General features: G+C 37.4%; 1 protein-coding gene across 2 annotated transcripts in view; it reads left to right on the top strand.

The window, feature by feature from the left end:
* The first annotated feature begins 384 nt into the window (after positions 1–384).
* rasa4 (RAS p21 protein activator 4) overlaps positions 385–10,600 on the top strand; it is a 47,866-nt gene continuing 37,650 nt past the window's right edge. The window contains exons 1-2 of one of the 2 annotated variants that reach the window (XM_082170079.1): positions 385–884; positions 4,127–4,275. In XM_082170079.1, the coding sequence (XP_082026205.1) occupies positions 4,244–4,275 (32 nt within the window). In that variant the 5' untranslated portion in view covers positions 385–884; positions 4,127–4,243. The remainder of the gene's footprint in view (positions 885–4,126; positions 4,276–10,600) is intronic. The other variant, XM_082170078.1, reaches the window with a different exon arrangement.

Genomic DNA, 10,600 nt, shown 5'->3' with positions numbered 1-10,600 from the left:
CTATTACAATAATAAATAAAAAAATATATTTAATAATTTATTATTATCAAATTTGTATTTTAATCTATTTTTATTTAATGGAATATTATTTATGTTTATTTATTTTACAGTGTTTTTCTCTAAAAATGTCCACGGACCCCCAAACACTTTCCCCCATGTAGGTTTGAAAACCCCTGTCTTATAACAGCTTTTAGTAGCCAAGCCTTCAAGATACACGTCTAAACAAATATTGACTTTCAAAACATGGAATAAAAAGTGTAACCCTATTAGTTTTTCATGTGTTTAGTATCGAATAGTCTACCAAGACAATTGTTTGCTTATCTCAGGTATCTCTTTCTCTCGAGGTTGAGAATGACGCCTCTTTCCCTCACACGGAGAATTCAATTTACCCGTCGCGTCGCGCCACACCTCGTCTCCACTTGACGCGACACAACAAAAGTACAATATTCAACAAAGCCGCTTACAGTCGCGTACTTTAAAATCAGTTGCGATAATTCTAAAAGGAGCGTTGTAGTTTTGTCGCGTCGCGTCTGCCAAACCGTCTCTCTTCTAGTGTTTGTTCTAGTCAGTCAGTCAGTCAGTCACTCCTCCTCCATACAAACAACCCCCAGAGATCAAACCCGCCTGTGTGTAACGCGTGGATTGTGTAGACGACCGCTGGACTGAACGGAGGTGCTGCTTCTTCTCAGCAGAGGTTTTACCTATGAGAAGCTTTATAGATAGAACGCACATTATCAATTCTGCAATGCTTATTATAAGCATGCGTGTTATTGAAGGAATAAGAAGTGACGGCGCGTGATATAGTCACTGAATGACAGCATGGCTAAACGAAGCACACTATTCATCAGGATTGTGGAAGGAAAGAACCTGCCAATCAAGGACATGTAAGTGTTGATGACTTAACTATGTGGAAATTATACTATGATTTACACAGAAATATGTGGGAAGACGTGCTTAAGTGTACATGATGATATACTGAAAGCAGTATATGTGGGATTTGACAGATACAGCATATAATAAATTCACAGATAGCCTACCTTATTAGAGAGCATTTCAGTTTAAAAAAGCAAGAAATAACCCCCCCCCCCCTGCATAAATCCCCCCCCCCCCCCCCCCCCCCCTGCATAAATCCCCCCCCCCCCCCCCCACAATGAAACGTATAAAACAAATAGGATTTAGGGATTTTTTTTTTAAAGAACAGTTCTGGCATTTTAATAAACATAAATATATATCCTATGCTATATTTGAAACAAATCAATGAAAGTGCATATAGCCTATACTGTAGCCTACAAAATGATAACCTGTTCTGCATTACCATGAATGAGCATCATATAAATATGTGTGATATAAATATCTAAATGATGGTTTTAGTTTAAATGAATGAAATTTAAAAAGCTGTTTTATTGTGTAATGTGTTACTGTATAGGGAATTACACTATAACAGAAACATAGCCTAGTGCATTTCTCTCAATCAATATTATTAGATATTACTCATCAGTGTATCAACCACATCATCTGATTCATCAGTCACATTCTAATATTTTACACTCAGAATTCTCTCTCTCTCTCTCTCTCTATATATATATATTTTGTTTTTTTTGGAAGCAAACTGCTGTATACACACTCTTTTCAAACCATTAATGAGCAGTATAAATGAATTAAGCTCGTTAATTGGTTCCCTGTTTGAAATTGGCAGCATTCCATTGTGAATTCATTTGGCACTCGTTTGTCTGGTATGAGGTTGGAAACTCACATGTCTATGATTTTGACCACAACAGCTCAGATGACGACAGTTCATATGCTTCTTTTGTGGAAAGGACAGTTCTCCCACATTCTTTGAGGAAATTACTTTATTGACTAATAAGGTCATCTGCATTAACATTTCAACAGTGTGGTCATGTCAATGCAATGAAAATGTGATTCGCTGCCCTTCTTTTCCTGAGTTACTGATTTCGCTTCCTTGTAAGATTAAATTAAATGACTAGTGAACTAGTCGGTGGGCTGAACCGTCGGAGCAGATGTTACGTGGAGTGTTTGTATTGTGGAGAGATTGAGAGATTGTACACGTTCTCCACAAACCCTTCCCTCTTTATGTACACATGCCCTGACTGAGCTTTAGTAAATAGTATGAACCTTTCTTTAAATGATTGCAAGGCTCTGGAAAGATTAGTAGATTTTGGACTGTTTAAGATATGCTAATTACAATCAAGCAGCTGGTGAGTAATCAGCACCTGGGAAAAGGGAATATGAGCACTTGTTTTGTGAGATAAATGTTCATTGATTGGGACTTTTAATTACAAGATCATTATAAATAGAAAGTGCAATCAGATATTGTTGATATTGTTGCTGTCAGGAGTCTGTGGCTACAATGAAGCGCATGATGATCAAGATTAAAAAAAACAAACAGTCTTTAATAATTAAATCCAACGGGCACAGGAAAACTCTGGAGAAAGATTATACAACCATGAGTAACACAAACGAGAACAAAGAACTGAGGAAACTAAGGGTACGTTTACACGGCATGATATGCTTGAACGGAGAAGTTTTTCCTTTGAGTTTTACAAAACGATAAAACAAAACGATACGATATGCGAAAACGGCTAAATCGGTGTATTCTGCTGCCAGACCATTAGATGGCGATGAAACACTTTAGATTGAACACGTACTACTCATGTGCATGATGTCATCGTCTTCAGAGATTCGTGTTTTTGTTGTTTACAAGGAGACTTGTAAAATCAACTTTGCTCTGCTGCCCATGATCACATCAAGGATCAGGCAAATTTCCACGTGCATCTTGAAAAGCGGATGTTTTGGAAAGTGCTGCGCAAGTTTTTGTGCGCCTTTTACCCTGGTGCTCCTTTAACCCTACGGGGAGAGATAAATTAACCAGAACAGAAACAGGTGTAGGATTAATTAACAACCAAGGAAACTAACTCGGTCAAAGTAAAACAGGGAACAGAATGAAAATGAAACCAAAACAGAACATACTTGTTACAGTTGTCAGTAATCATTGTTTTTTTTCTAAACCCTTAACCCTGCATGTAACTCACCCTGCATTGTTTGATATTACCCTAGCAACACCATAACAACCATCCATTACAACATAGGAATCACATAACAACACCCTGGCAACCACCTAACCCTAACCTAGCCACCTTACTTTTTAAAGTAGTATATCTGCAATCGATTTTGAATATATAGGCATTTTTAGGGCAAAAAAAAAAAAAAAAATTGATAAAAATTGCATTTGTGATTTAAAATGCGATAAAATGCTTCAGGTTTGCTGTGCATGTTTGTATGGCTGCACAATATCATATGTATTAACATGATTATAATTGTTGTTGTTGCTGTATTATTATTACTAAAAACAATATTAAACAAAATAAGAAATTAATATTAAAATATTTCACTGTAAGATAAAAATGTATTTAAGAAAAATAATATAACAATAACAACAGCAACAATAATATTTTGTTACAGTTCAACTCTATATTACAATGCTAATATAGCTGTCTTAATTTCTTCATTTTCAAACGTTAAACTATCAAGCTTTTTTCGGCCGAAATTGTATTGACAACAGCCCGTGGTTCACAATAAGTTTGGGACATGCCTTTGTTATGTATGTCATATCGTGATTTTGATTGTATTTTGAATAATGGTGCAGCCTTAAGCCTAGTTGTAATCTGAGAGCATAATTCATTTTATTCTTGTAGCGTTCTCAGATTTCATTTGGCAGTTAGATTTGTGTTCAGAATGAGGCTCAGTATTAGTCAGTTTCAGATAAACTGTACAGTTGACATGGTTGTGTGATCCAACAAGAGATGATAGTCTGAACCAGAATAACAAATGAACCCACTGGTCCAAGTGTAGAGGATGCAGACAGATGAAAGTGTAGCTTGGTAAAGAGCTTCCGTTGTAACGGGCCTGGACCCTGTCAAGCCAGATTCATGTATTTGTGACACAGAACACACTTAACCCTCGTGTTCTCTTGAGATGACTTTAATGTTGTTAGGTCTTAGATCCCAGAGATACCAAAGATGTGTGTGTAATCAATCAATTAAAAATTCAAATCAAATGAATTACATGATATGCTGATTATACAGAATATTTCCAAGTACACATGCAGCAAACCAACAACAGGACATGATGTCACAGGATGGGACCCTAAAAGGACCGAATGCTCAAGCATACCTGGTTTATCCCGTCATAGGAGCTCCATTACAGTTCAGTTCAGGTGTCGGAAATGCCGTCACCTTGCAGCAGATCTTCATTTGTGTGTGTAACGGAGGAATTCCTGCCACTGTTTAGACTTTACACTTTACATATTTTATAAGCTCTTCATGAGTTCTGGTAAAAATACCATCATATGTAGGGAAGAGCGGGGCACAACCAAACACTTTTTGACTTTCTCAGTTTGTGTAAACCTACTTAGGGTTCAGACTTAGTATTTATTTTTTCCCGAATTAATTTCACACGTCTAGGACAATTATGTGGTTTTATTTTATTAATACAGTGTATACTTTTTTCTTGATTTACCACAAAAGAATGGAAATGAAATGTGACAACTTTCCCCATAAGTGGGGCATGTTGTAACATGTGAGGGGCACATTGTAACATGACCATATGACAGATTAAAATGTTATCTGATCTAATCAAAACAATATAATATATAAAATAATGGCATTTTTAATCATTAAAAATAAATAAATTTTTAAGTTTGACAACTGATTTACCACAAAAGAATGGAAATGAAATGTGACAACTTTCCCCATAAGTGGGGCATGTTGTAACATGTGAGGGGCACATTGTAACATGACCATATGACAGATTAAAATGTTATCTGATCTAATCAAAACAATATAATATATAAAATAATGGCATTTTTAATCATTAAAAATAAATAAATTTTTAAGTTTGACAACAAACACACCGCAAAACACAGCTATACAGCATAGTTCAAAACGTAATAATAATTTCTGAACATTGACTCTGTCTTTATTCACCCTTTTCTCATGGTTTCTCAATAGAATTCATAAAAGTATAGAATAGAATAGCATAGTTCTAATAGCGGCACATTACGCTATTACAACTTACCCAACTTTCCCAACTATGATTTAAACCCTTCTAGTGTCTTCTTGCTAGTTAGATCAGAATTAAAGAACTATCTCAACTGTTAAATAACAGATATACGATTAAGATGAGACGATTACGATCAGATTTGTCTAATTTTAAATAAACCCAAAAAACAGAGGAGAAAAATTGACACAAGTAAGAAATTTTGCTATGGTTATATATATGGTTCAGTGATATCTTCCAAAGATATACTGTATATATAAGGTGCAATTTTTTCTCTATATAGTGTTAATATGGCAACTATAGTAAATACACTAAGTTTCGTTATCCTTGCATGTGTGGAAGTATTTAAAACAAGTGTGTTACAACTAGCCCCACGTTAGGTTGTGCCCCGCTCACCCCTACACACATACGAGTGCATTTAGTTCAGAACAAAGCATTGTTTTGGATGTTTGTTAAATTCTGTCCTAATATACATCTTAAAAGAGTTTTTATGTTGTTGTTGTGGGTTTTGTATCTTTAGGTTCAGTCTTAAAGGAACACGCCAACTTTTTGGGACTTTAGCTTATTCACCGTATCCCCCAGAGTTAGATAAGTCCATACATACCTTTTTCATCTCCGTGCGTGCTGTAACTCTGTCTGACGCACCCACCGCTAGCCTAGCTTAGCACAAAGACTGGAGGTAAACGGCTCCAGCTAGCATACTGCTCCCAATAAGTGACAAAATAACGCCAACATTTTCCTATTTACATGTTGTGATTTGTATAGTCACAGCGTGTACGAATAACAAGGTCACATGAGACACAACCATTTTCTAACCGTATACATACTGGTTATAGTTATATTCTCAGAAGGCGAAGCACTGCTACTTCTGCAGAGTGATTTACTCCAACTCTGAGCGAACTCTGCACCTCACCACGGGGCTTCTCAAGTGCTGCGAGCAAATCACTCCGCCCAAGTAGCAGTGCTTCGCCTTCTGAAAATATAGTTCCCAGTATGTATACGGTTAGAAGATGGCTGTGTCTCATGTGATCATGTTATTTGTACACGCTGTGACTATACAAATCACAACATGTAAATAGGAAAATGTTGGCGTTATTTTGTCACTTATTGGGAGCAGTCGGGTCTTTTTATCTTCTTTTTTTTTTTTACAGATCGGACTCGGGCTCATTTAGCTTTTCTCCTTTCATTGTGCCCATAATATACGTGCAGAGCGCAGGCTACTGTATGAAATATTGTTATATTGATAATATTATAAATATGCAACGCAATATGCGATTACGCGAGTAACGCGACGCGCGTGCAATATGCATTAGGTGACAGTTGACCATGCAGAGCATCAGGGAGAAGTTGGAGCATGGGGAGTTACTAAAAATTCCTAATACTTCAGGAAAAGCTGCATTTTGAAAGAGATTCATTTTCTTCACAACACTCGCGAATAAACAGTGAATGAGCCTACTCAGTTCAACAGATTTTTTTTTCTTTATTATATTTATATTATTATTTAACATTAGCCAGTTGGCGACGAGTTCTTTGAAACATTGTTCTTCAGTAAAGTTACTTGACATAAAAAAAAAGGTAGGCCGTAAATCTGTATTTACTGCTGGATCACATTTGGCTATATAATATTCTCTACTGCATGCTTATGCTTCTCTGTAATGGACAGTCTGTATATTTGTGGGCATAATTGTAGGTGGTGGTAGTTATGTTTGAGGCCTATAATACAATTTTACCTAGTAGCGTGTGTGTATGTGTGTGCGTTAGGGGTGACCCCGAATAGTCGAAGATTCGATGCTTCGATAGGAGGAGCCTGATTCGACTACCGATCTCACAGTCGAATCTTCGCAGAGGTGTTATGAAACGAGGATCATGCCACTTTGGCTATATGAGGGCGCTCAATGTCTGGTTTCACATAGAACTAGCTTTTATGTAAATACGTTAATATTCAGCCTATTATGATAATGCTGTAGGCCTATATAAAAATGTGCAAAGAAATAAGCTTTTAATAAATATTTTTTAACGTGCGTGAATAAATCCAAACACCCCGTGACAGATTTAAGTTTCACTTTCAATCCGTGACCGACAGAGGAGCATCTTCGCGGCAAGGATTTAAATCTTTAGCAATGTCTGGGATAAGAAAATCTAAAGTGTGGATGTACACGATTAGAAAGGATATTCTCCAAGGCTGGATTTAGCATCAGGAAAACCATGATCGCACTTCTGCCGGCCAACGTTAACATGTTTCACGCATAGACTGGGTTTCACGTTAGAATGTATTTTATCCGCGCGCACAATTTGAAAAGACTCCAACGGACACAGACGGAGTGAAAGACGTTCAGGATTTGTTCTCTCGATCAGGTACAAGTGATTTCAAAACTTTTCAGCCGGTTCTAATTTTATTTTTGGATGCTGTGAACATTTTTAGCTAAAAAGACTGCCTCTCCAGTTTAGCATTTATTGTTGTTTCTGCAGTTAAAAAGACAAAGTTGAAAATTCTGGCTAGTGCGTCTAGCAGAGACAGTGCGGATCAGAGAGTGCGCGTCAGAGAGAGCTTTAAAGTGATATTGATGTTGGTCTCGGGTCGGGTTCGGGCTGAAAAATTGCAGACGTTTTCGGGCTGGGGCCGGATTAGGGCTTGAACACCACGGGCCAGGTCTCGGTTAGGGCTGGATGTTTTGCCCCGTGCAGGGTTCTAGGCAGTATGCTAGCTGGAGCCGTTTACCTCCAGTCTTTGTGCTAAGCTAGGCTAGCGGTGGGTGCGTCAGACAGAGTTACAGCACGCACGGAGATGAAAAAGGTATGTATGGACTTATCTAACTCTGGGGGATACGGTGAATAAGCTAAAGTCCAAAAAAGTAGGCGTGTTCCTTTAAAGGGGTGGTTGATTATGATTTCACTTTTCTAACTTTAGTTAGTGTGTAATGTTGCTGTTAGAGCATAAACAACATCTGCAAAGTTACAACGCTCAAAGTTCAAAGCAAAGGGAGATATTTTCTTTTAAAGAAATTGCTTTTTAAGGACTACAACAAACGGCTGGTAGAGACTACACGACATTCCTCCCGGGTTAGTGACATCACTAACCCTAAGATTTGCATAAACCCCGCCCCGTAACACATTTATAGATGATCAAGACAGAATATGCTAATCAATGACTAGAAGATAACTACACATAAGCTACACGAATTCATCAACTAACCATTCAGAAATGTTGTCACTTCTTCTTGAGTCTCTCCATCTTTGTCTGACTCCAGTTTGAACATAAAAGGCTAAAAGTTTTTGAAATTTTCAGTGTATATCTGTGTGAGGAGGTAATCGGAGCTCCACCCCCTGTGCCGGGAGCAGCAGCTCATTTGCATTTAAAGGGACACACAAAAAAACGGTGCGTTTTTGCTCACACTCAAAAAGTGAGAATTTTAACATGATTTAAAAATATCTGTGCGGTATTTTGAGCTAAAACTTCACATACACACTCTGTGGAGATCAAAGACTTATTTTACATCTTGTGAAAAGGGCATTATACCACCCCTGTAAAAATGACTGTGTGAACACTAAGCGAACAAGGACTAAATGCATCGTTTTCTTTTTTTTTTTGGTCCCGACCAAAAAAGAACTGAGCTAAAAGTGTGAACAAACACACCCTTACTGCATTATGTTTTTCAGCATCTTACACCATAAGTAGGCTACTATCCCAGCAAGCAATTTTGCATTTAAAAGTCGTCTAATAGCCGTCCAAACACAGCCCAGACGTCTAGGCTAAAACAAGGCAAAATTTGGGCTGTCAGTGAAAATGTAATAGATGTCTAAACCATAGCCCAGGAATCGACTAGTCATCAATTAGATAAAGAAATGAAATGAGTGAAGAAATTAATCCTAACACCTTGTAATCACTGTTTATTTTGCCTACATTTACATTTATGCATTTGGTAGACACTTTTATCCAAAGCGACTTACATTGCCTTTCAAGGTACACATTTACATTCTTATCAGTTCTTGCTTTCCCTGGGAGTCGAACCCATGACCTTAGCAGTGCAAGCGCCAACGCTCTGCTGTTTGAGCTACAGGAAAGCACCTACATGATGGGATATCATACATCTCGCAAGTTATTTTGGCAAAAACGACATGTAACTACAGTAAATTCAAGGTTATTTTGGCTAGAAGTGGGTTACTCATAGCCAGACTATATCGGGTCTATAGTTAACCTAGGCGGTGAAATGACGGCTATTGCTTGCTGGGATGTTTTTAAGATGGTTGAAAATGTCATTTTTTTATGAAAGTGCATGATTAATTGCAGTAATTTTATAATCGCAAAGTCAAGAAGTAACAGCCTGATTTTTAAAGTCACGTTAAAACGGACCTTGTAATCCTACATCCAAGTTTAAAGTCGACATGAAATGGAAGTTGCGATAGTCTCTTTATCCCTATTTTGATGTATATCCGAGTGAAACGGCTTCTCGAACAAGAAGAATGTAGGCAGTGCTTGATTTTTTCGGTAATTGATTAGATCGTTGGCTGCTGTGAAATCATTACAGGGTCAAAAACAAATAAAGAACAAATATACACACACAAAAAATCCGTAAAGGCACAATGTACTGTATTAATTTGACATGATTTTTTTCAGGTGTTTTACCTTTATTTTGAATTTTGAACTTATTTGCGTTGTGTTTTAGGGTTACTGAAAATTACAGGATAATGCCCTGGGTAATAAGCTGCCTCAGAATTACATCTATAACATGCATTTACAAAATAGATAGTTGAATTTTCATTTCATGACAACTTTCAATTTCAAGTATGTGTTTAACTACTAAAATGACTCTGGGGTCTCACAGTCCCCAAACACAGAACATCATGGTTACAGAAGATAAGAGAAGCAGCGAGAACGAGAGAGGAATCTCTCCTCTTCCTTCTTTTGTCATCATCTCTATCCTCCTCCTGCAGGTGGCATGATGATGATAGTATGTGGTTTAACTGCCAAGTCTCAGTGCTGTTTGATGTAGCACCTGATTCTGACAGCCACAGGTTTCCCTATTACACTGATAACAACAGGCGAAGATGAATCACCGCACGATGCACTCATTCTCCTCTCTCCGCACACACACGCACACACACTCAAATACTCATACAGCTCACCAAAGTTGCCCAGAGCAGTCATTACCTCCACAGAGGAATTTCAATATCCTCACAGTGACAGCAGACATCTCTACAAATGCTCTGTCAATTCACAGCTCATCTGAGACAGCCTGCAACGAACATGTTCACCTATCAGACAGTGGATGTCAGAATGAAAATGGAACTTCTCTCATTTTAAAATATTGGAAATGGTATATACGCACAAAAAAGTATTTTTTGTTGTTGTTGGACAAAGAACAGGAAGATATGATTGTACCTGTAATTTAAATCTAAAGTGTGTAATTTACGAGGAGGAGTATATAATACACTCTTTTATTTTTTATAAATATCATGACATTTTAAAACCTGAACAAACTTTGTCCTAAAAGGATCATAAAAATGACATCATATTTTAAGAGAC

This window comes from Leuciscus leuciscus (genome assembly GCF_965113295.1).
Source record: "Leuciscus leuciscus genome assembly, chromosome: 5".
Taxonomy (NCBI): Eukaryota; Metazoa; Chordata; class Actinopteri; order Cypriniformes; family Leuciscidae; genus Leuciscus; species Leuciscus leuciscus.
Note: the sequence above shows the minus strand (reverse complement) of the source record. Positions and strands in the feature narration are given on the sequence as shown.